The sequence below is a fragment of the Bos mutus genome, chromosome 9 (assembly GCF_027580195.1).
Source record: "Bos mutus isolate GX-2022 chromosome 9, NWIPB_WYAK_1.1, whole genome shotgun sequence".
NCBI lineage: Eukaryota > Metazoa > Chordata > Mammalia > Artiodactyla > Bovidae > Bos > Bos mutus.
The window spans coordinates 34539006-34565202 of NC_091625.1; the positions used below are offsets into that span (position 1 = coordinate 34539006).

A 26197-nucleotide genomic window follows, 5' to 3' on the forward strand; every position below is an offset into this window, starting at 1 on the left:
GAGGTAGGGTGTAAGTCATTTACTTAGAATGTTTTGCCCATAGTTGTCACCAGATAAATACTAATATTTATTGAATGACAAAATGAATAACTCAAATGGAAAGATATAACAACTTAGTACCCAGAAAAGACTTTTGATGAGGTAATGGAAAGAAGAAAACAGTTTTTAAGGCATTTGTAAAACTGATGTCAACAAATTTGCAGAGCCTTTCTTAAATTTCATGTTTAAATAGAAACGGTCTAAACACTAACTTTTCACTTGCCATTTTAACAGGGCATTACTTAACTGTGAGTCAACTTTTGTGTGCTTTGGTTTTCTGCATTTTTAAGGTGACTGTCACACTGGAGATAGAAGAGGTTAGACTCTAGACATGTGCTGTCTAATAATAGTCACTTATCACCAGTGGCTGTTGAGCACTTGAAATGTGGTTAGTCCAAACTGGAATCTGCTCTAAGTATAAAATATATTGCTAAGTCACTTCAGTCGTGTCTGACTCTGTGTGACCTCATAGACGGCAGCCCACCAGGCTTCCCCATCCCTGGGATTCTCCAGGCAAGAACACTGGAGTGGGTTGCCATTTCCTTTTCCAATGCATAAAAATGAAAAGTGAAAGTGAAGTCGCTCAGTCATGTCCGACCCTCAGCGACCCCATGGACTGCAGCCTTCCAGGCTCCATCCATGGGATTTCCCAGGCAAGAGTACTGGAGTGGGGTGCCATTGCCTTCTCCGATAAAATATATACTTGATTTCAAAGACTGAGTGTGGAAAAAAAGGATGTAAAATATCTCAGTTTTTATATTGATCACATTGAAATACTTTTGATAGGTTAAAATATATTAATAATTTCCCCTACTTAACCACAGAGAGTGAGACATGACTTAGCAACTGAACAACATTTTTAAAAATGGCTGACAGTAAATTTTACATAGAACAGCATGGTTCTAGGCTTCGTGATTAATATGTCAGCATATATAAAATATCTAAAATGTCATTTTCTCCCCATGAAATTTTTTGTAACTTTCAGTTCAGTCACTCAGTCGTGTATAACTCTTTGTGATCCCATGGACTACAGCATGCCAGGCTTTCCTGTCCATCACCAACTCCCAGAGCTTGCTCAAACTCATGTCCATCAAGTCAGTGATGCCATCTAAGCATCTCATCCTCTGTTGTCCCATTCTCCTCTGCCTTCAGTCTTTCCCAGCATCAGTGTCTTTTCCAGTAAGTCAGTTCCTTGCATCAGGTAGCCAAAATGTTGGAGTTTCAACTTCAGCATTGGTCCTTCCAATGAATATTCAGGAGTGATTTCCTTTAGGATTGACTAGTTCGATCTTCTTACAGTCCAAGGGACTCTCAAGTCTTCTCCAACATTACAGTTCAACAGCATTAACTGTTTGGTGCATATTTTTATTCGGCACAATTCTTTGTGACTTTAGAGCAAAGTTTATCTAGCTAAAATTCAAGATGTGTAAAGTATAGCTTGGGCTTCCCTGAAGGCTCAGCGGTAAAGAATCCACCTGTAATGTGCAGGAGACATGGGTTCAATTCCTGGGTCAGGAAAGTCCCCTGGAGAAGGAAATGGCAATCCACTCCAGTATTCTTGCCTGGGAAATCCCATGGACAGAGGAGCCAGGCAGGCATAAGTCCATGAGATTGCCAAAGAGTTGGACATGACTTAGTGAGTAAACAACAACAAAATTATAGCTAGAAGCTGATGGGTAAGTGATAAAATGAACTGTCTTTAATCAGTTTGTTCTTGGATACCTAAGACATACTTAGCACTTTGTAAAGTGTACTGTGTAAAACTGATTTGGGGTATGTAGGAAAGATGTTGAGTGCCAAATCTGCACTGACAGTTATATTGGTTATTTAAAGTAGTGTATAACAACATTTAGGACCTGCAGCTTCCTATTTTTCTAGAATGAAATGTTCTGTATTTTTTGGTGTACAGATGTACATGAAGCTCAGAAAACAATTTCAGTCATTAATCATATTGTTTATCTCCAAATTTTAACAATTGGCTATAACAGAAAAAGCAAGTCCCCATCTAGTATTGGACCAAATCCAATGCTCACCACTTGAAGAAGCATAGTTTATTTTTTAATATTTGATATATTTTTATGTTCTCTGTACCTTACTGTAAAGTGTATTTTGTTTTAGAAAATTAGTGTTGTCTAAATTGTATTGAAAATTAGTTTGCAGCAATTACTACTTATTTTGTTTTGGATATTAAGGATTATATGGGATAGTGAAGTAAAGGTTGTCCTTGCCCTTAGGGAACTGTCTCATTGAGGGGGTATCATTCTTTGGGTGTTCCTTCAGCAAATTCGCATATTCAAACTAGTTACATTCATAAGGAGACTCGGGCATAATGTGGCCTAAAGGAGGTATCAGAGATGTTCAGGACCATACTCTCCTCAGGACCATTTTCCTCTCCCTCAATATTAATATATAATTGAGGTCCTAGACTGTACAGAAGTGACAGATAATAATATATCCTTTCATCGGTATGGGAGGTGTTTCCCTTGTGAACAGTTCTGTCTCTAAGTTTGCTTGAAGTAAATTGAGCTCTGAAGAGTTTGAGCCATTGCCTCTGCCCTCAGAGGTTCTCAAAACCTTAAGGAGAATTTCTCTGGGGCTATATTAGAAATACTGAATGTCTACTTGGCTCTACTTTTTAAGGATTTGCATTTAACATAATTTCCTGGAGAACAGGCCAGGAAGAAATGGTTCTATTAAGAGCGGAGTCACTTAGGTAAGTTCCTGATTTTTATGAACAAGTGTTTTACTATTGACTTGATTAAACTGGAAAGGCATGCTGGTTTTAAGTTGGAATTAACTGTTTTACAATCTACCACTTAGCATATTTACCAAAATAACTACCTTCCCTGAGCCTCAGTTTACTTGTCCATATGCAGGGATGATAATATCTTTATTATAAGCTAATATTGTCCTAGCATGTATTTGGAGAATAGATTATATGGTTTCAGAGAGGATAATAACAAACGTTTGGGAGCTTGCTGTGTTCCATTGTTCTAAAGATTCCAAGTATTAGTTAATAAAGGTTACATTGTGAAAATGCCAATGCCTGGCATATGGTATGAATAAAAAAAATATTAATTTCCATTTACCTGCCTCATTTAAATTTCTCATTTAATTCATATCCTGACAAGTAGTCATCTAACTTAATATTTCTCAAACCTAACTGTTCATTATCAATAGCTGGGGAGCTTTGAAAAAAATCCTGATGTTTAGGCCCTACCTCAAACTAATTAAATTAGATTTTAAGGTACAGATAGGATTTAGTATCATGGATAACCTTTCCTTGGACTCCTCAAATGAGGGAATACTCAACTTTTTTCCCAGTTTTGTTGAATTTACTCAGAATCCACTGCCTTACAACGTCTAGCTGTTGCAAAGGGCCTGGCAAATAGTTGTCTCTCAGCACATTGCTCCCTATTTTGACCCCAGCAGTATTGCAGAATGGAATTAGCCTGACTCCACAAAAGAGTTCTAAGTACTTGAAGATCATCCTTAACATGCTTCTCAGCTCCCCACTAACCAACCTGGCTATCTATCAGTTCCTTCCATTTCATTTTCTGTTCTGTAAGCTAATTATTTACTTTGCCAGTGCTCTTCATAAAGTCTGGTGCCTGGAACTGAATGAGATAACATCCAAAAATAAAACAGGATGAGATTTTTCCCCCTGCCTTTATTATGAATAGTATGTTTCTTTAAATGGATCCTTGGAGATTATTAGCTTTTGAGGCAGCAATATTACCCTTTTACTAAACCCTTAAGTTTTAAAGTACTCGTGTGCTGCTGAGTTTGGCTCACCATCTTACCACATTTTATTGAATTTTGTGTCCAACACTTTACATGTATCTATACTAAATTTCTTTCTATTACTCTCCTGTTTACATGTGGAGGATTGTTGCTAATGAGTAATTCTCCCTAATTTCATGTTGTTTGCAAATCTAGTCTATAATGATGTCAGGTTCTCCCTCCCAGGACCTTGCCTTCAGAGTCACACCGCATCTTTAAGACATCATCTTTCTATCAACTATGAATCCATCTATTATCTAGTGTGTGTATAGTTTAACTTTGTTCTAGGGCATCAGAACTTGGTGCCCAAGTATACTTGGCACCTCTTAAGGAATTAGGGAAAGATGCCCCCTCCAGACAGGGATTAGGAAAGTGTGCCAGTTCTTCCCAGATATAGTCCGTTATAGCAGATGTGTTTATCTTTCAAATTTCCTTGTCAAAAAAGAAAATGACTTAGTGATCTTCATTTACCTCTGTTGATCACTCTGCTTTTTTTTGAAGGCAGTATTAATATTTTAATATTACTACAACATTTTTGTGGGTTTGAAATTTTTCAAAATAAAGTTAGAAAAATATTAAAAATGTCATACAGCTTATTTTAAATCAGTCATCAAAATTAGAAAACAAATTTAAAGTATGAAAGTGCACAACTAAAAGCTTAATTTATAGACCTGATGAATTTCCATCAAAGTAATAAGAATACTCACATTTAAATGATTGTTCTATAATTGGAAACTATAAGAAATAGGAAGTACATATTATTGTGAAGATGTATTGCTGAAAGTGGGTTATTTCTTTCAGCTCTAGATAAGACCCAACCATTGTGTCAAGCTGATCATATGTCTTGAAACTTAGGATTCAGGTTCTCCTTTACAAAGTTCTAGAAATATGGGTCTTAGTAAGGGCTTCAGAACTTATTTCTTGAGGCTGAGGCCCACTGATGGAGCAGATTGGCATTGCAGAATCAGACACAGCTACTGAAAGCATGATTTGTATACCAAATCATATCTGTGTCTTTATATTCACATTATATATAAGCAAATCATGGCTCAGAGAAGTCAGGTGACCTGTGCAAATTGAACAGCTAGTAAGCACAATTGAGAAATGAAGCCAGATCTGTCTGATTTCAATGTATGTGTGTTTACTCTGTATTAGGTTTGCTAGAGAAATAGAGACAATAGGAATAGACAATTATGAGGAATTGGCTTGTGTGGTTATGGAGGCTGAGAAGTCTCATGCTATGCCGTCTACAAGCTGGAGACCCAGGGAAGCTGGTAACAGTATAATTCCCAGCTGAGTCCCAAGGTCTGAGAACCAGGGTAGTTGATGGTATGAATACCAGTCCAAGGGAAGACTCAAGTACTTGGGCAGGAAGTAAAGGGCAAATTCTTCCTCTACCTTTTTGTTCTATTCATGCCTTCCTAGACTGGATAATGCCCACCTAAATTGGGGAGGGAAATCTACTTTCCTGCGTCCACCAATATCAAATGCTAATTCCAGAGATACCCTCACAGATGCACCCAGAAATAATATTTAATCTGTCAAATTAACCCTGTCAAGCTTAAACAAAATTAACCATCATTACCAACATACAAAGGTATGAGGTCTCTCAGGTCAGGGACTTGGCTCTGATTTCACTTACAATTGGGAAAAGCAAGGCTTTTGGGGGGGGGCGGTGCGTGGGGGCGTTGTCACAGGGAATCATCGTAACTAAGCTAGACTGAGAAAATTTTAATTTTGTAACAGAATCTAAGTGTTAAAAAAGATTATTATTCATTTTAATAAAATATGGAACATTAAACATTGAAAACTCATGCTGTAGTTCTTTTAATGAACGCATGGTTTATAAAATTGGCTTAAGTATACTCTTTGGAACAGTTTAAACTTTAACACCAAAGATGAACTAGTCAGGTTATTATTATTTTGGTTTATTATTTGCTTTTTAAAAAAAAATAATGAGGTCATCTATTATATCTAAAATTGTTCTATAAAATATTTTAAATATAATAGATTATTTTAAAAACTATTTCCTCCCTCTAGTGACCAAGAATGGGAATACCACATCTACAAGCATTAAAAAAACTGATTCTCAATGTGCTTGTGTACCTCCCCCTAGAGGATGCCTGGGAAATTTGCCAGTTATTTTGGTTATTACAATGAATGTGGGTGCTATTGGCATTCATCAGGGGCATTAAGAATGCTAGCTAGGGAGGAGGGTTCAGGATGGGGAACGCGGGTATACCTGTGGCGGATTCATTTCGATATTTGGCAAAACTAATACAATATTGTAAAGTTTAAAAATAAAATAAAATTTAGAATTAAAAAAAAATCATATTTTCACTAAAAAAAAAAAAAAAAGAATGCTGGCTAGCATCCTGCAGTGTGATGGACAGTACCCCATATAAATGAATAATCCATTGCTGAATATTCATGTAAATAAAATTATTATTTAAGCCTAGTATTCTTTCCTGGAGAATCCCAGGGACAGAGTAGCCTGGTGGGCTGCCGTCTATGGGGTCACACAGAGTCGGACACGACTGAAGTGACTTAGCAGCAGCAGTAGCAGCAGCAGCAGAACCTACTATAATCCTACATATGAAAACAAAAATTTTTGTATTCTTTATACACTGCATTTTTGAAAGCAATTTATTTCATTTACTCTAAAACATTGTAAGATACATCATTACCCTAACACTGTGAAGAAAACTGCCAATTAAACTCTGATACATACATACACAAATAAATGTTGACACAAAGCTTTTTAAGATATAGAACTTTTATTTTATCAACAATCAACAGAGTGAAAAGGCAATCTATGGAATGGGAGAAAGTATTTGCAAATCATGTATTGGAAAAGAGGTTAATCTCCAAAAAATACAAGAAACTATTGATTCTATAGTTATAGCCATCCAACTACCTCATCATTTAATATAGGCATACCCAAGCATTTACAAATCAAAACAGATATTCTAAGACTGATTTACTTGCCTAAATTTCCAAAGGCAGAGCTGGAACACCTTCTTTCCAACACCAATGACAAGAATAACACAAAAGAAATGTTAAATCTAATGGGCTGATTTAAGGCATGGAGTGAGGACCAAAATTCTTGTTTCTCCCCTTAATAATTGGGCACTTTCCCAACAATAGCCACTACTTTGTGGATGTGGGGCAGGGAATAGAAAGATGGGGATGATTTAATATTAAACTTGAATGGCCATATGGTCTTATTTCTAAGAAAGTTGCTTTCTCATTTTACATGTTGTGTACAGTTGAATAATATAATGAATGAGTGTACTCGTTCCCGAGTCAGTTTACCTGGATTCAGATTTTGGCTCTATCACTGCTATATGACCTTGGATGTTGTTTTTGTTCAGTCACAGAGTTGGGTCTGACTCTTTGCAACGCCACGGACGGCAGTACATCAGGGTCTCCTGTACTTCACTATCTCCTGGCGTTTGCTCAAACTCATGTTCACAGAGTGGGTGATGCCATCCAACCCTCTTATCCTCTGTCGTCCCTTCCTCCTCCTGCCCTCAATCTTTCCCAGGATCAGGGTCTTTTCCAATGAGTCAGCTCTCTGCATCAGATGGCCAAAGTACTGGATCTTCAGCTTCAGCATAAGTTCTTCCGATGAATATTCAGGTATGATTTCCTTTAGGATTGACTGATTTGATCTCTTTGCAGTTCAAGGGACTCTCAAGGGTCTTCTCCAACACCAAAATTCGATCTTGAATAAACAACTCAATTTCTCTTTGCTTCAGTTCCTTCTGAGGTAAAGTCACTTAAATGGAGGTGATCATACTACCATCTCACAGGGGTGTTGTTGGAATTAAATGAGATAACACATTTAAGTGTTTAAGTGGTGTATAGAAGACACAAAATAAATGTGAGCTATGATGAGGCTTCCCAGGTGGCTCAGTGGTAAAGAATCCACCTGCCAGATGTGGGTTTGATCCCTGGGTCAGGAAGATACCCCAGAAAGGGGGATGGCAACCCACTCCAGTATTCTTGCCTGGAGAATTCCATGGACAGAGGAGCCTGGAGGGCTACAGTTCATGGGGTCGCAGAGAGTCAAATACGAATGAGCATGCATGTATCTGCACGATGAATATATACAGGCAAACCTTGGAGGTATTTTGGGTTCAGTTCCAGACCACCGCAATAAAGTGAGTATCTTAAGTCTTAAGACTTTTTCTTTTTCTTCTCAGTATATACAAAATTATGTTTATACTGTAGTCTTTGGTATGAAATAGCACTCTATCAAAAAATAAGCATACTTTAATTTAAAAATAGTCTGATTTAAACAAATGCTAACCATCATATGTGCCTTCAATGAGTTATAAATTTTTTTTTTTTTTTTTTGCCAGTGAACGATTTTGCCTTAATAGCTGATGACTGATCCTGGTGGTGGTTGCTGAAGGCTGGGTGGCTGTGGCAATTTCTTGAAAGGAGACAACAATAAAGTTTGCCACATAGATTGACTCTTCCTTTCACGAACAATTTCTCTGTAGAATGCAATGCTATTTGATAGGATTTTACCTACAGCAGAACTTCTTTCATAGTCAGAGTCAATCCTCGCAAAGTCTGCCTCTGCTTTATCAACTAAGTTGAGGTCATAATCTAAGTCCTTTGTTGTCATGTCAGGCGTCTTCATAGCATCTTCACCAGGAGCAGATTTGTCTCAAGAATTTCTTTGCTCATCCATGGGAAGCAACTTCTCATCCATTAAAGTTTTATATTTATAACAAATACAATGAAAAAGTATGAAATATTATAAGAGTTACCAAAATGTGACACAGAGACACAAAGTGAGCAAATACTTATTGGAAAAATGATGCCTATAGACTTGCTTGACATGGGGTTACCACAAACCTGCAGTTTGTAAACACCAGCATAGCCATATTATTCATTTCGGTAAAGCCTTTTAAAAACTTCATTTAAATCAAATCATCAAATTTCACTAAAATCTATGAGATTGTCACTGGACTACTGTGTAAATATAGTATATGCTAAAGAAGAAGCCACTATGCTGCCATCCTTTTCTAGCTGGGGCGAGGAGACAGTTAACTGCATGAAACAACCAAGTTTAAGATAGAAGATAAATAAGTACAACCTGGATGGCAAAGGTAACGAGCTATAGAATGGTAAGTGATTAAGGAAGGTATAGGAGATGGGAGAATGCAATTTGCCAATTAATATATGTCTGACCATGGTTAACTTCTCAGTGATACCTGGGTTCTTATTTCAAAATTTACTCATTTAAAACACCTCGCACAATCTACCGAGAAGGCAATGGCAACCCACTCCAGTACTCTTGCCTGGAAAATCCCATGGACGGAGGAGCCTGGTAGGCTGCAGTCCATGGGGTCGCTAAGAGTTGGACATGACTGAGCGACTTCCGTTTCACTTTTCACTTTCATGCATTGGAGAAGGAAATGGCAACCCATTCCAGTGTTCTTGCCAGGAGAATCCCGAGGACAGCAGAGCCTGGTGGGCCGCCGTCTATGGGGTCGCACAGAGTCGGACATGACTGAAGCGACTTAGCAGCAGCAGCACAATCTAATGAGGTAGGCCTGAATGGAGTTTTAACAAATGGGCAGGCTATTATTAATGGAAAATGATTCCATTGACAGGAATAATCAAAGCTAGCTAGAGAGGGATGTTTCAAGTAGTGGAGACAAATTTAAAAAAAAATTTCATATGTACCATGCACCCCAATGGTCAGAGCTGCAGCATTTATTAATAGAAGAGGAAAGAGGTGAGAGAAAGATAATTAGTTTGGGAAGAGTGAATCCTGTTTGCACTTTTTTTTTCACCCCCCTCAATGGGTAACTAATTAGCTCGCAGCAGTCAGTCTGGAAGTCTGTCCTTGGATATCTTGTTTATGTAATTTCTGGAAAACCTTTGTGAGCTAAACTATGAAGCTGAAGGACAGGCTGTTTCTCTGTAATGTCTGCCTGTATCTAGCACCTCCCTTCTTAGCTGTGCCAGGCCTACACTACTTCCCTCACAGAAAAGTCAATATAACTGCTGACTTTCTTGAAATCCTTTCCCCTCAAATCTTTACTTCTCATTGGAAATCTCTTCTGCACCCTTATTTGAAAGTAATCATAATCTGAGGTTGTAGTGGAATTTCTATCACAATTTATAGTCATTTTTGAATATGAATTTAAGATGTTAATTAAAAATATGCAAAATTCAAGTTTTTTTTTTTTGTTCTACTTCAACCAACAAAACAGATAGTAGTGACACCATTATCAAATGAGTTGTATGAGTTCATTCTGACCCCTCAAAATTTTTAAAATATTTTAACATTAACTTTAAAAATGTTACTTAAAATATTTTAATTAAGACAATAACTCTGGTGCCTGCAAACAGTTGATCATGGCTTGCACCCTTCAGTGAATTATCACAGAAGAAAATTTTGGCAAATTTATTGGCTTCATTCCCACAGGCATTGTGAAGCAGGAACTCTTTTCACATTAAGATCACAACTCTAGGATAAGCAATATATAATATGTAAACTCCAGTAATGCTGAAGAAGCTGAACTGTTCTGTGAAGACCTACAGGACCTTCTAGAACTAACACCCAAAACAGATGTCCTTTTCATTATAGGGGACTGGAATGCAAAAGTAGGAAGTCAAGAGATACTTGGAGTAACAGGCAAATTTGGCCTTGGAGTACAAAATGAAGCAGGGCATAGACTAACAGTTTTGCCAAGAGAATACACTGGTCATAGCAAATACCCTCTTCCAACAACACAAGAAAAGACTCTACACATGGACATGACCAGATGGTCAATACCAAAATAAAATTGATTATATTCTTTGCAGCCAAAGATGGAGAAGCTCTATACAGTTGGCAAAAACAGGACTGGGAGCTGATTGGCTCAGATCATGAACTCATTATTGCCAAATTCAGAATTAAATTGAAAAAAGTAGAGAAGACCACTATACTATTCAGGTATGACCAAATCAAATCCCTTACAGTTATACAGTGGAAGTGACAAATAGATTTAAGGAATTAGATCTGATAGAGTGCCTGAAGAACTATGGATGGAGGTTTGTGACACTGTACAGGAGATAGGGATCAAGACCATCCCCAAGAAAAAGAAATGCAAACAGGCAAAATGGTTGTCTGATGAGGCCTTAGAAATAGCTGTGAAAAGGGAAGTGAAAGGCAAAGGAGAAAAGGAAAGATATAACCATTTGAATGCAGAGTTCCAAAGAATAGCAAAGAGAGATAAAGCCTTCCTCAGTGATCAATGCAAAGAAATAGAGGAAAACAACAATATAGGAAAGACTAGAGATCTCTTCAAGAAAATTAGAGATACCAAGGGAACATTTCATGCAAAGATGGGCACAGTAAAGGACAGAAATGGTATGGACCTAACAGAAGCAGAAGATATTAAGAAGAACTGGCAAGAATATACAGAAGAATTGTACAAAAAAGATCTTCATGACCCAGATAATCACAATGGTGTGATCACTCAACTAGAGCCAGACATCCTGGGATGCAAAGTCAAGTGGGCCTTAGGAAGCATCACTATGAACAAAGCTAGTGGAGGGGATGGAATTCCTTTGAGCTATTTCAAATGCTAAAAGATGATGCTGTGAAAGTGTTGCACTCAATATGCCAGCAAATATGGAAAACTCAGCAGTGGCCACAGGACTGGAAAAGTCAGTCTTCATTCCAATCCCAAAGAAAGGCAATGCCAAAGAATGTTCAAACTACTACACAATTGCACTCATCTCACATGCTAGTAATGATCAAAATTCTCCAAGCCAGGCTTCAGCAATACATGAACTGTGAACTTCCAGATGTTCAAGCTGGATTTAGAAAAGGTAGAGGAACCAGATATCAAATTGCCAACATCTGTTGGATCATTGAAAAAGCAAGAGTTCCAGAAAAACATTTATTTCTGCTTTATTGACTACGCCAAAGCCTTTGACTGTATGGATCACAACAACCTGTGGAAAACTGTTCAAGAGATGGGAATATTAGACCACCTTGTCTGCCTCCTGAAAAATCTGTATGCAGGTCAGGAAGCAACAGTTAGAACTGGACATGGACCAACAGACTTGTTCCAAATAGGAAAAGGAGTACATCAAGGTTGTATATTGTCACCCTGTTTATTTAACTTCTATGCTGCGTACCTCATGAGAAATGCTGGGCTGGATGAAGTATAAGCTGGAATCAAGATTGCTGGGAGAATGATCAATAACTTCAGATATGCAGATGACACCACACTTATGGCAGAAAGCGAACAAGAACTAAAGAGTCTCTTGATGAAAGAGGAGAGTGAAAAAGTTGGCTTAAAACTCAACATTTAGAAAGCTAAGATCATGGCATCTGGTCCCATCACTTCATGGTAAATAGATGGGGAAACAATGGAAACAGTGTATAGACTTTATTTTGGGGGGGCTCCAAAACCACTGCAGATGGTGATTGCAGCCATGAAATTAAAAGACACTTGCTCCTTGGAAGAAAAGTTATGACCAAGTTAGACAACATATTCAAAAGCAGAGACATTACTTTGCTGACAAATGTCCGTCTAGTCAAAGCTATGGTTCTTCTAGTAGTCATTACGGATGTGAACGTTGGACCATAAAGAAAGCTGAGTTTGAAGCATTGATGCTTTTGAACTGTGGTGTTGGAGAAGACTCTTGAGAATCCCTTGGACTGCAAGGAGATCGAATAAGTCAATCCTAAAGGAAGTCAGCCCTAATAGTCATTGGAAGAACTGATGCTGAAGCCGAAACTCCAATACTTTGGCCAAGTGATGAAAAGAACGGACTGATGAGAAAAGACCCTGATGCTGGGCAAGGTGAGGGCAGGAGGAGAAAGGGACGACAGAGGTTGAGATGGTTGGATGGCATTACCAGCTATATGGACATGAGTTTGAGTAAGCTCCAGGAGTTGGTGATGGACAGGGAAGCCTGGCGTCCATGGAGTCCCAAAGAGTCAGACAGGGCTGAGTCACTGAACTGAACTGACTGAACTGAATAGGTTAACTTTTAGCAATTAAAATCCCCTTTGATTACGTTTCTCCCAGTAATGCGCAAATGCTGAATTTGCTCTTTTACAGGTGCGTGGGTCACTTCTAAGTAAGGAAATACATTTTGCTATTCACATCAGTTAGAGGTAAGAGAAAATATTGTCCAATTGCTTCAGAGGTGTTTGCCAAAGTACATAAACTTTGAAATGTGTAAGGCTACTGGAATAATCTTTTATTATGTCTTTTTTAGCATAAGAGGAATTTTCCTTTTTAGCTGCTCCGAATTTTAAAAAATCATCTCAAGTATTTTAAAAAAGCAGTTTAGATACCTTAGAAGTTTATTCAGTCTTAGAAATCCACATTAACACACAGTTCTCACTTGCTTGAGTTTGCCTACGTCCATTTCTGTAAGCCAACTCTTCCAGACTAATAAAATTCATAATATTTCTTAACAAAATCAAATACACTTAACTGACATGCAGAATCAGATGGCTCAGCGAACTCTCGCGCGATTTTAAGACGCTACCGCCAGACGTCACAGGTTGCCATAGCAGCCATCTGTGGAAAAGAGGGGTGGTGCGAGGGGCGGGTCGCTGCTGCTCCTGCTGCTGCTGCTGCTGCTGCTGCTGCTGCTGCTGCTGCGGAGGACCGCGGACGGTCTCCTGCAGGTCTGACTTCTGCCAAAATGAGCGGCCTGGATGAGGGCGACAGCCTCCCTGTCGCTAAAACCTGCGGCCCCGCTACTCCCGACCATGCCCCGGGACATTCGGACCTCAAGCAGTGTCAGAGCGAGGAAACCGAGGCGACCTCGGTGATGGCGGACACAGGTGAGGGCGGCTTGGAGACTGCCGCAGAGGGAGGCGCAGCCCAGGACCCCGCGGTCTGTGGCCTTGCGCTCCGCATTCGAGTTGCTGGGAGTCGCGGCCGCGTAGCTACCAAAGCGGGCCAGAAAGAGGCTCCGGCTTCCACGGAGGGCCTGGAAGCAGCCTCTGCCTCTACCTCTGTGGGAGCCGACAATAGCCAGGAAAATGGCTGTCAGCGTAGAGAGCTGCGCAGCCCTGCAATCGAGAAGGCTCTAGAAGCCTGCGGCGCAGGGAGCTTGGCGGCTCAGATGTTGCCTAGAGCGAAGGCCAAGGAAATGACAACGAAAAAGTGCGCTGTTTCTGCGGCAGGGGAAAAGGAGGGAGTAACAGAGGAGGTGGTGGAGGGAAAGAAGGTGATACAGAAGGAAAAAAAGGTGGTAGGAGGCGCGAAAGAGGAAACCCGGGCCAGAGCCCGAAGATCAATAACTGCATGGATTCGCTGGAGGCCATCGATCAGGAACTGTCAAATGTAAATGCCCAGGCTGACAGAGCTTTCCTTCAGCTGGAGCGCAAGTTTGGCCGTATGCGGAGACTCCATATGCAGCGCAGAAGTTTCATTATCCAGAATATCCCAGGTTTCTGGGTCACTGCCTTTCGCAACCACCCGCAGCTGTCACCTATGATCAGTGGCCAAGATGAAGACATGATGAGGTACATGATCAATTTGGAAGTGGAGGAGCTTAAACACCCCAGAGCAGGCTGCAAATTCAAGTTCATCTTTCAGAGCAACCCCTACTTCCGAAACGAGGGGCTTGTCAAGGAATATGAGCGCAGATCCTCTGGCCGGGTGGTGTCTCTTTCCACTCCAATCCGCTGGCACAGGGGCCAAGATCCTCAGTCCCATATCCACAGGAACCGGGAAGGCAACACTATTCCCAGTTTCTTCAACTGGTTCTCAGACCACAGCCTTTTAGAATTCGACAGGATTGCCGAGATTATCAAAGCAGAACTGTGGCCCAATCCTCTCCAATACTACCTGATGGGTGATGGGCCCCGCAGAGGATTTCGAGACCCAGCAAGGCAGCCAGTGGAGAGCTCCAGGACCTTCAGGTTCCAATCCGGCTAACTCCTGCCCTGTATGAGAAGCTCCTGCACAAGTTCCCCTACCACCCACCTCCTCTCAGACCCATGCTTAGCCAACAGCATGCTGTCATCCCTGTACTTTGTCTTCACACTGGATTATTTTGTCCTTTGATCCTTCTAAATTCTCAAAACTCAGTGGCAAGATAGTTGCTTATATGCCAATGCTCTCCTTCCTCTGGGCCTTCCTGCTCTTCTGCATCCTGTTCCACTGTTCCAAGTGCATGGCCTTCCACTGCTTCTATGCCAAGCACATAATACTGTAGATACCCACTGCCTTCTTTTGCATGCTCTGGGCCCTGTCTGACTATGGCTTCTCCCAGTTTTTAAAGTGGTTGTCTACCACGAGAAAGCTTGATATACTGTTGCAGCTACTTAGCTGGGCGTCATACTTTGTGCTGACTGTCCTCCTGATACCCATGTACTCTGTGGCCAAGTCTTTGAGTTTCACTGCTGCAGGATGAAGCTGATAGAGATGATGCCAGCCAACACCTAAACTGAACAGTCCAGGCCACCAGTAACTGGTTTTCAACTGTCTTCCTGGGTCCATGCTGTCTACCCTGCTGGTTATTTTGCAGAATAAGCAGCTGACGGGTGGGTGGTTACTAGGCATGAATGAGGTAACAGATGAGAAGTGTCTGTGTTATGTTGATCTTATGCCTTTGGTCACTCTGCATTGTGACCAGGTGGTGGTGAGTATGAAGCCCTGTGATACCCACCCAAACCTGCTCTCAGCCTTCTGGATGAGATTTGCACAGGCACCATTCCCTGCCTCTTTAGGAACTATCTGGAGACTTAAGCTCCTGGGCAGCACACAGGAGCCATCCCCCGCCCAACACCCACCCCTTGCTTGCCAAATGGTTACCTGGAAACTGCTTGGCTGTCAGGCAGGTTGGGCAGTCATAATATCACAGTGCCTAAAGCAAAGCTGGTGGGAGGTCCTTTCCAGCAGTTAGCCTTTTTGAGCTCTAGCCAACAAACCACCATTAATCTAGGTGTCCCCTTCTGCACCCATTCTAAACATGACAAAGTTGCCAGGATGGGGCCACCAAGGAAGAGGTATTTCTGGTCTGTGGGGCCTGTTATATATCTTTCTCTCTCTCACTTTCCTGCTTTCCTCCTTTTCTCTTCCTCCTTCTCATAAAACAGTTACAGCTGAGAAAACAAAACTGGCAAAGTAGGCTTTTTGTTTACTTTGCTTTCCCTTTGATTGTGTCCAGGAGAAAGATACTGTGCGTTGGACTCCAGCTTTCTTACTGCCCTCTTCTGCCCTCATGTGTCCACCCCACTTCTTTGAGTAAAGTCTAAACATTTTAAAGGGAACCCTGTAGGGTGAATTGCCAGCTTATGGACATTGTTCTTTGGGGCCCACTTTGACAGCCCCATACTCTTCCTTATCCATTTACCAAAACCTGGGTGTTTTCTTGAGCCTTAGCTTGAGAAGCTGAGGGGAGATCACAGAAGGGCTTCACGACAGACCCAGAGCAGGCTGTGATCCAAGGTAATAAAAACTTAGTTTCACTCCACCTTTCTAAGCTTGGAAATTTTTTGAAGGGCCTCGTACCACTTAGAAATAACCAAGGCAGCGTTTTGAGGGTCACTCCTGTCCTCTGGACTGTTTTTTTCCCCTGAATTCCCACGGGCCTGCATCGTATCACCTTGGCCTTCTTGGCTCTTAGTCCACAGCTTCTGCATTTCCTTCCCTGCTTCTGACCTAGTAAATGAGGGAACAGGCTGCAGTCTCCTTGTGGGAGCTGCTGAGACTCCCTCATTGGAGGTAAGGGGGTGTGTGAAGTCTGCCCCATAGGATGTCTGTACAGAGCCGTGGGGAGGGTGTCCTAGGCTGTAGAAACTGAAGGCCCAGGAAACCAAATGAGTTTCCTGCAGGGTCAGCAGTAAAAGGAGAGACACCTGTGGTTTTTCCCAGGAGAGGTGGGAGAATGAAAGCGTTTGATGCTTTAAGATGATGCTTGCAGATGCTAGGTTTTCTCTTCAGTTTTTCCTGACTCCTTGGATTCACCAGTAGATTTTTGTACTCAAATACAAGTCTGAATGTTTTGTATTCTAGCATATGTGGACAATTAATGGTATATGCTCCTTATTTCACTGAGTAAAGTCCTATTCTTTTCTCCATATTTGCTTGCTGGCAAAATTGACATTTACAGCCTGCTGTTTGCTTATAATTGAGAATGTGTGCAAAAATATCAAGCTCGTTTCCTGTGCAGTATGAAAACTTTTGTGACTACTCACAAATATATCAGCTTGCTCTGGTCTCTCTCCTTATATAGCTCTATTCTTAGAAATATAATTTGAATATGATCTTTGAAATTGTGCAGATTGTTGCTGTCTTGTGAAAGTATTCTCAAACAGAAAAACATAACTTTGTCGTCTTGATATTTCTTGGTCTAGTAATAACTGTTGTACTTGACATCTTATGTTCCTAACTTGTAGAATTGTTCTGTCAAACTAAACAAAGATAGTACTTTAGTCCTCTCCTGTGTGTTCAAAAGGAAAAATTAATCTGTTACTCTGCTGTTCCTTGTTTTCACCAAAAATAAAAATAAATAATGCTCTGTCTGTTTTGTCTAGGCTAATAAATGGTTGGAAAATCATTAAAGTTATCAAGTTGTTACAGTATCGTGTTGAACCTTTAAAAAAGGCAATAGTGCACCTTCCAAGAATTTTTGCTTGGAAAATGGAGGGTTCAGGATGGGGAGCTCATGTATACCTGTGGCGGATTCATTTTGATATTTGCCAAAACTAATACAATTATGTAAATTTTAAAAATAAAATAAAATTAAAAAAAAAAAAAGCCCAAATGCTTATTCATAAATATATTTCCTATACAGTCAGCATAGTTTTTGGTGGTAATTGAACTGCTGTGTATTGATTTTTGTCACTTACCTAAAATACTATTTTCAGTGGAGAACTGTTTTCTATTGCACAGTCATTTTTTTTTTACTTAAATTTATGTTAACTATGTCCCATCTTTGGCTCATTCTTTACTTGATGAGCTTAAGATAGACTTTTGGAAGACTTAATCATTGGATATTCTCTAAGTACTACTTAAATTCTTTTCCTACAATAGTGTGGTGCTCTAAAAAGAAAGAAAAAATAAAATATAATGTCTTGAAGCAAATGATACCAGACATCACAGTGTCAGTTACCAGTAATGTCTTGCTTTTCAGCATCTATTACATGAAGCTTTGGGAGATAAATACTTCTGCATTCTCTGAAGCAGAGAGCAACGAATACTACAAGGTCTGCATAAGTGAATCACTGAATGTTTTTAACCATCTAAACAAAATTTTGACATAAATGGCCCCAAATTACTGATTTGAATTAGAGATTGTTGATTAAACCTACAGGTAAACCAGACTTGCTGACTCTTGATGCAGTTCTTATTTGCAAGCTTTATTTGCTGAAGTGTATTCTAGACCTGGAGAACTTTTAAGTATTAGCAAAGTTTTCCTTTATAAGTTTTATACTCAACTTCCCCATACTATGTTCATTTCACCTTTTCAATTCAGTGATTACTTTCTGCATTGTCAACCATCTGTTTCAAGCATTATCTTTTTATCCTATTTTGGATATAATCAGAAAACGTCATTTTTGTTGGTTTATTATCAGCTTCAGTCTAACCAAGAGTATTCGTTTTTCTAGTAGGCTGGTGCTACTCATTTGTCACAGATTAACATGGTTTCTGTTCTTTTTAGTCCAATAAAATGAGACTCAGCATTTTCTTGGATTCACTTACTACACAATTGGTTAACTCAAATAACCCTGCTCCATTTCTTTGCATTGCCTTTTTGTTTTTATTCCTCTGTTCTGGAACCCAAAGTCTTAAATCAGATCTCCAAACCAGTTAAGACTTTCTCTCATCCTTTTCTCCAAGGAAGCATGACCATTTGTGGTCTGCTCTGGCCACATTATCCTTTGAGTACTTCATAATTTTCTTGGTCCCTATATTAACAGAATATTATCGGGCATCCTTTTCTATTTTTCTGGGTATTTAGCTTAGGCCAGATACCCACAAGATTTTCTCTGACCTTCCTTATTCAGGCGGGCTCCTCTTCCACATCACTCCGGCTGCTGCTTTTGTTTCTGCTTTCTGATGTAGTACATGAGTACATCAGTAGTTTTCATCATTAAAAACAATCCCCTCAAAATGACCAGTATTCCTAATTATTGAGTTCCTGGTCTCATAGAGTTACAATTTAAGCCTTCAATATCTGATTTTGCATCAGATACACATCCCTTGGTTTGACAGTCCAGAGATCTAACAGCAGGTACTTAAATGTTGTTCTTAGGTTACTGTCATAATTCTGAAAGTTTTACTATTCCCTTTTAAGTAGCTGAGAAAACAGCTCAGAAAATTGAACTAAATTGCCTAAGATGCAAATCTCAAACTTAAATTGTTTGATTTCAAGCTAGGGTACCTTCCACTATATCACAGACATCTGTATTAAATTCAGCATAAAACAAAAACCCTATTATGTGAGTATTAAATGGAAGGTTATTCTTAATGCCTTTATGATGGTCTTTGAAGAGATTTTTATCAATTAAGATTCCATAGTTAGATTAAAACACTTCTGAACTTACATATGTAATAATGATGTTTGGTGCATAAATGAAATTAACAGTTCATCAAAGGGAATAAGTGCAACAAAATGACATAACAAATTTTAAAAATTGTGTATTTCATTTCTGCTGATAGCAATGTGACTCAGTTATATATATATACATCTTTTATATTCTTTCCATTATGGTTTATCACAGGATATTGAATACAGTTCCTTGTGAATAGTAGGACTTTGTTGCTAATTCATTCTATGTATAATAATTTGCAACCCCACATCCCCATCTCTTGGCAATTGCAGTTCTGTTTTCTATGTGGGTTTTGTAGATGTTCATCTTGTCATATTTTAGATTCCACATATAAGTGATATCATATGATAGTTGTCTTTCTGACTTGGTTCATTTAGGATGATAATCTCTGGTTGCATCCGTGTTGATGCAAATGGCATTATTTGTTTTTTTTTATGACTGAGTAGTATTGCATTGTGTGTATATATACACACCCTATCGTCTTTATTCTTTGATCTGTTGATGGGTGCTTAGGTTATTTTCATGTCTTGGATATTGTAAATAGTGTTGCTGTGAACACGGGTGTGTGCATCTTTTTGAATTATAGTTTTGTCCAGATATATGCTTAGGAGTGGGGTTGCTGTATCATATGGCAATTCTGTTTTTTAGTTTTAAGGAACCTCCATACTGTTTTCTGTAGTGGCTGCACCACCTTATATTCCTGCCAACTGTGTCAGAGGGTTCCCTTTTCTTTACACTCTCCAGCATTTGTTTGTAGACTTTAATGATGGCCATTCCTACCAATGTGAAGTAATAATTCATTGTAGTTTTGATTTGCATTTCTCTAATAATTAAGCTCCAGTACTTTGGCCACTTCATGCGAAGAGCTGACTCATTGGAAAAGACTCTGATGCTGGGAGGGATTGGGGGCAGGAGGAGAAGGGGATGACAGAGGATGAGATGGCTGGATGGCATCACTGACTTGATGGACGTGAGTCTCAGTGAACTCCGGGAGTTGGTGATGGACAGGGAGGCCTGGCGTGCTGCGACTCATGGGGCCACAAAGAGTTGGACACGACTGAGCAACTGAACTGAACTGAACTAATTACCAATGTTGAGCATTTTTTCATTTGCCTATTGGTCATCTGTATTTCTTTGGGAAAATGTCTTTAGTTCTACCTATTTTTTGATTAGGTTGGGTTTTTGTTGTTGGAACTGTTTGTGTATTTTGGAGAGTAAGTCCTTGCCAGTCTCATTTGCAAATATTTTTTCCCATTCTGTAGAATTGTGTTTTTGTTTTGCTTATGATTTCCTTTGCTGTGTAAAAAGCCTGTATGTTTCATTAGGTCCCATTTGTTTTTATTTCCATTGCCTTAGAATGACCCAAGAAAGAATTGGTATGATTTATGTCAGAACGTTTTGCCTGTATTCTTTTAGTTTTATTGTGTCATGTTTGTCCTTTTGAGGTTGTGTCTGGTGTGAAGAGGGTGTATTCTAACTTCACTGATTACATGTGGCTATCTAACTTTCCCATCAACCCTTCCCATCAACCCGTTTTTTTACCCATTGTGTATTCCTGCCTCCTTTGTCAAAGATTTATCGACCTTAGATGCGTAGATTTCTGGGCTGTCTATATTCTGTTCCACTGCTCCATGTGTGTGCCAAAAGCTACAAAGCTACTGTAATCAAAACAGTATAAATAGCACGACAGCATGCTGCTTTGATTACAGCAGCTTTGTAGTATTGTCTGACATCTGCGAGGCTTATGCCTCCTGCTTTGTTCTTTTTATTCAGGATTGCTTTGGCAACTCTGGGTCTTTTATGATTCCATATAAACTTTAGGATTATTCTAGTTTTCTGGAAAGTGTCATGGGTAACTTGACAGGGATCACATTAAATGTGTAGATTGCTTTGGGTAGTATGACCCTTTTAACAATATTCTTTCAACCCGAGCATGAGATGTATTTCCATTTCTGTGAATTGCCAGTTTTCTTAATGTAACTCTCAGCTTATCTTTCACCTTGTCAGATTTTATAGGTTTTTGTTTTTTTTGATGTGATTTTAAAGGGGATTGTTTACATTCCGTTTGTTAGTGTAAAGATGGCTAACAAACACATGAAAAGATGCTCAACATCACTCATTATCAGAGAAATGCAAATCAAAACCACTATGAGGTACCATTTCACACCAGTCAGAATGGCTGCGATCCAAAAGACTACAAATAATAAATGCTGGAGAGGGTGTGGAGAAAAGGGAACCCTCTTTCACTGTTGGTGGGAATGCAAACTAGTACAGCCATGATGGAGAACAGTGTGGAGATTCCTTAAAAAACTGGGAATAGAACTGCCTTATGATCCAGCAATCCCACTGCTGGGCATACACACTGAGGAAACCAGAAGGGAAAGAGACACGTGTACCCCAATGTTCATCGCAGCACTGTTTATAATAGTTAGGACATGGAAGCAACCTAGATGTCCATCAGCAGATGAATGGATAAGCAAGCTGTGGTACATATACACAATGGAGTATACTCAGCCATTAAAAAGAATACATTTGAATCAGTTCTAATGAGGTGGATGAAACTGGAGCCTATTATACAGAGTGAAGTAAGCCAGAAGGAAAAACATAAATACAGTATACTAACGCATATATATGGAATTTAGAAAGATGGTAACAATAACCTGGTGTACGAGACAGCAAAAGAGACACTGATGTATAGAACAGTCTTATGGACTCTGTGGGAGAGGGAGAGGGAGAGGGTGGGAAGATTTGGGAGAATGACATTGAAACATGTAAAATATCATGTAAGAAACGAGTTGCCAGTCCAGGTTCGATGCACGATACTGGATGCTTGGGGCTAGTGCACTGGGACGACCCAGAGGGATGGTATGGGAGGGAGGAGGGAGGAGGGTTCAGGATGGGGAACACATGTATACCTGTGGCGGATTCATTTTGATATTTGGCAAAACTAATACAATTATGTAAAGTTTAAAAATAAAATAAAATTAGAAAAAAAAAAAAGAAATGCAACCAATTTCTGTATGTTAACCTTGTAGCTTGATATTTTGCTGAATTAGTTTATCAGCTCCTATAGTTTTTCTGTGGAGACTTTAGGGTTTCCAGTATATAGATAGTAGTTCAATGTATAGAAGACTCTAGTAATAGTCATCTGTATGTAATGAGTTTTACTTCTTCACTACCAATTTGAAAACATTTTATTTTCTTGTCTGATTACTGTTCCTAGGACTTCCAATACTGTGTTGAATAGAAATGGTGAGTGGGCATCCTTGCCTGATTCCAGATTTTAGTGGGAAAGCTTTTGGTTTTTCACATTATATTGGTTTTGAGTTTGTAATAAGTAGTTTTTATTATGTTGAGATATGTCCCCTCTATATCCACTTTATTAAAGAATTTTTATCTTAAGTAGATGCTGAATTTTATCAAATGCTTTTTCCGCATCTGTTAAGATGATCATGTGGTTTTCGTCTTTTTGTTGATGTGGTATATCATATTGATTGTTTTACATACATTGAACCATCCTTGTGACCCTAGGATGAAACCAGCTTGGCCGAAGCATATGATCTTTTTTCTGTTGTTGGATTTGGTTTGCTAATATTTTGTTGAGAATTTTTGCATCTATATTTGTCAAAGATATTGTCTTGTAATTTTCATTTTTGGTAGTGTCTTTGTCTGTTTTTGGTATTGGGTGATGGTGGGTTCATAGGCCTGTGTGCTAATATTAAACTTAAGTCCTTTGTCCATTTACACAATTTTCTTGCTTTTTTACTTCATGTAACTTTATTATCGAATATACAGCTTTTGTTCTCCAATATTGTCTTTAAAATTTTTGATGATTATTTTTCTGGCACTTTTTAGAAACAAATAATAATTTTAAAAGTTTAAATACAATTCAACAGATCATTCATTAGAAGCACTGACTGCTCTGCTAGTAAAGTGGGGGGAAACTTGGATATAAACTTTAATTTTCTTTTGACAAATGGAAAAAACTGAAAGGTGGTAACTTGTTCAGATTTCTTAGGTAGGTACTGCTGAGAGGAGCACCAGAACTTCTGACTTGAATCAATTTCTTCCACTCCTCAGTGGCTAAAAGAATGAAATTAACTTACTCGGAGGTTCTCATTTTTCATATTAATAATAGCAGTTTAGAAGTATTTAAAGATATATTATTCTTTGCCATTGACAAAATAAACATGCATAAGGAAAAATAGCTTTATTTTTAAAAGAAATCAAAGGTATCCATGAAAGTATACATGAAAACAGCATCTTTCCTTGAGCCCTAAGCTTGATTGTGCATGCTCTTTATTATATTCCAATGAGATTTTGGAAATAAATTTCAAAGACATTAACATTTATTAACAGATACTGAAGAAAGCTACTAACTTTGAGAGAAAAAAATTCAGTAACTGTTTACCTACCCTGAGATACTCAATCCCACAATATATTGGGGATTATTTGAGCATTTAAAAATTTAACAAAATATTTATCTTTTCATTGCATCTATCAACATGTTAAACTCTTGGCTACAAACCAAGTAAAATGATGGTGACCAGTGTTTTCTGATTCTGTCCATGATGGACAGAGTGAAATTACAGCATAAAGAGTAGCCAGGAATTTATACTGTAAACATTATCTGGGTCCAAACATCTTGCAACAAACCGCTATTAATATGACTACACATAGCACATAGAACACAATAATCCTGGACTGCAGTACATCTATAAAACCTTTTAAAAATAACTTTTTTCAACCTCTTTTTTCATTACCACTGCCCCTTGCCCTAGAAGAAAAAATATATTTAATTAATAAATTTAGCTTTAAATTACATTTCTCCCTAATGAGAGAATTTACTAAGGAATAAGATTTTATTGTGTAGAATAAAGATATGGAGAACCATAATCCACTGCATTAAGATTTTTTTTACACCAAGAACCAATTTTTGCCCCACTGAGAATACACGACTTAAAGTGAATGAAAAGTGAAGTAGACATTAGGGAGGAAAATGAAGAAAACATTAGGGAGGGAAAAAAAAAATTAAACCCTAATGATTAACACTGGAGGCTCAAACAGTTGGCTTCTTCTATCATCCAGGTCCCATTATGGCTGCGAGGTCTCAGAAGACATCATGTCTATCTCCTTGTTTGGGAAATTAGGAAAATAGCATAAAATCTGATAGTTTGGAATAATAATTTAATCTTACTAGACTTGGTGTTTTTGACTGTAAATTCAAACAACAGGTATAGATCAGTTATTCTCAATTTTGGCTGCATTTTCCTGGGACATATTAAAGATGTCAATGTTCATCTGTATCCCCAGATCAATTAAACCAATGTCTGGAGGTTATAGTCTAGCCAGTGGTTCTTAAACTTTGGTGTGAGTCATACTATAATTAAACACAGATTGCTGGGTCACAGTCCCAGATTTTCTGATTCTGTAGGTCCGGGATGGGGTGTGCAAATTTACATTTCTATCAAGTTTGCATCTGCTGCTATGCTAGTGGTTTGGGGACCACACTTTGAGGGCCACTGGTCTAGGTAAGTGTGTAAATATGTATGTGTATATGTATGTATGTATGTATATACGTATATATAGCCCCAGGTAATTCTAATTTCAGAACTACTAGTATAGAAAATATTGATAAGATTCTTTTCAACTCTAAGATACTGAGATTTTAACATAATGAGTGTCGTTGGGTATCAAGACAATCTCTATAGAAAGGAGACCTATGGAAAACATACCAATTTCTTGGTCATGTTTCATTAATAATTTTGTTTCTATAAAACATTTTACAGTAGTTTTTGAGAATTAACATGTTTACAGTACATTTGCTGCATATATGGTTTTCACTCATTTTTTGGTAAAGATAGTTTATTTGGCTGTCAGTTTTCCAGCATTTGATAAGACCAATGGAGGGTTTGGATAATAGCCTGCTGTTTTTGAATTATTTGAAGAGAACCTTGTAAATTTGTAGTCCAGGGGTAATTCTGAAAAAAAAAAAAAAATTATTCTGCAGATCTCAGAAGGCCTTTTATAAATATAAACAAATCAATATTTGATAGTTATTTATAGTGAAAGTTTTTAGAGTTTCATAATTTTAATATTTCTTTTGTCACCAGGATAGGTTGCACCTGGAATGAACAGTGTAGATGTCTTTTCCTATATAATGTACAGTAATATTTAAGTCAAATTACATTTAGAGATATTGCAAATTATATTCAGAGGTCTAACTAGTGAATAAACTCCTTTATTGACTCTCTACACAAAAGTAAATACACAAAATAGGAACACTCCTCTGATTTGTTTTTTAAATTTAAACATCTCTAAGCCTTTATCCAGAAACTTATGTAACTGGAAAATGAGAACTAATCATCTTCATGCATGTGTGTGTGCTAAGGTGCTTGAGTCATGTCTGACTCTTTGTGACGCCATGGACCCTGGAGGCTGCCAGACTCCTCAGTCCATAGGAGACTCCAGGCAAGAATACTGGAGTGGGTTGCAAAGCTATCCTCCAGGGAATCTTCCCAACCCAGGGATCAAACCTGGGTCTCTTATGTCTCCTGCATTGGCAGGCAGGTTTTTTTTATCACTAGCTCCACTTGGGAAGGCAATAATCTTCATAGCCCTGAACAGTAAGAGAGTTATGAACAATAATCTTTGAATGCTTAGCTAACTAATTCCAATATGCACAATATGGCAACTTTTCCATACGATAAGCATCGCACACACACACAGCCACAAGAGGAATGTGTGGAGAGAACATAAAATTCGTACTTTCTCGATTGTGGGACATTGTGACATTTTCATATAAATATCTCAAAAGCTAGCCTT

The 26197-nt window shown here is 38.7% G+C and overlaps 2 protein-coding genes across 3 annotated transcripts in view; one reads left to right on the forward strand and one right to left on the reverse strand.

Annotated features, from left to right (window-relative positions):
• The first annotated feature begins 13413 nt into the window (after nucleotides 1-13413).
• Nucleotides 13414-17341, forward strand: TSPYL4 (TSPY like 4). Its single transcript, XM_005907398.3, is given in 2 exon segments — nucleotides 13414-14092; nucleotides 14095-17341. Coding segments are annotated over 2 exon segments (1242 nt in total). The 5' UTR covers nucleotides 13414-13506; the 3' UTR covers nucleotides 14751-17341.
• A 4487-nt stretch (nucleotides 17342-21828) lies between these two features.
• NT5DC1 (5'-nucleotidase domain containing 1) overlaps nucleotides 21829-26197 on the reverse strand; it is a 114227-nt gene continuing 109858 nt past the window's right edge. For both annotated transcript variants that reach the window (XM_070376396.1, XM_005907400.2), the window contains exon 12: nucleotides 21829-25353. In XM_070376396.1, coding sequence (XP_070232497.1) covers nucleotides 25238-25353 — 116 coding nt within the window. In that variant the 3' untranslated portion in view covers nucleotides 21829-25237. The remainder of the gene's footprint in view (nucleotides 25354-26197) is intronic.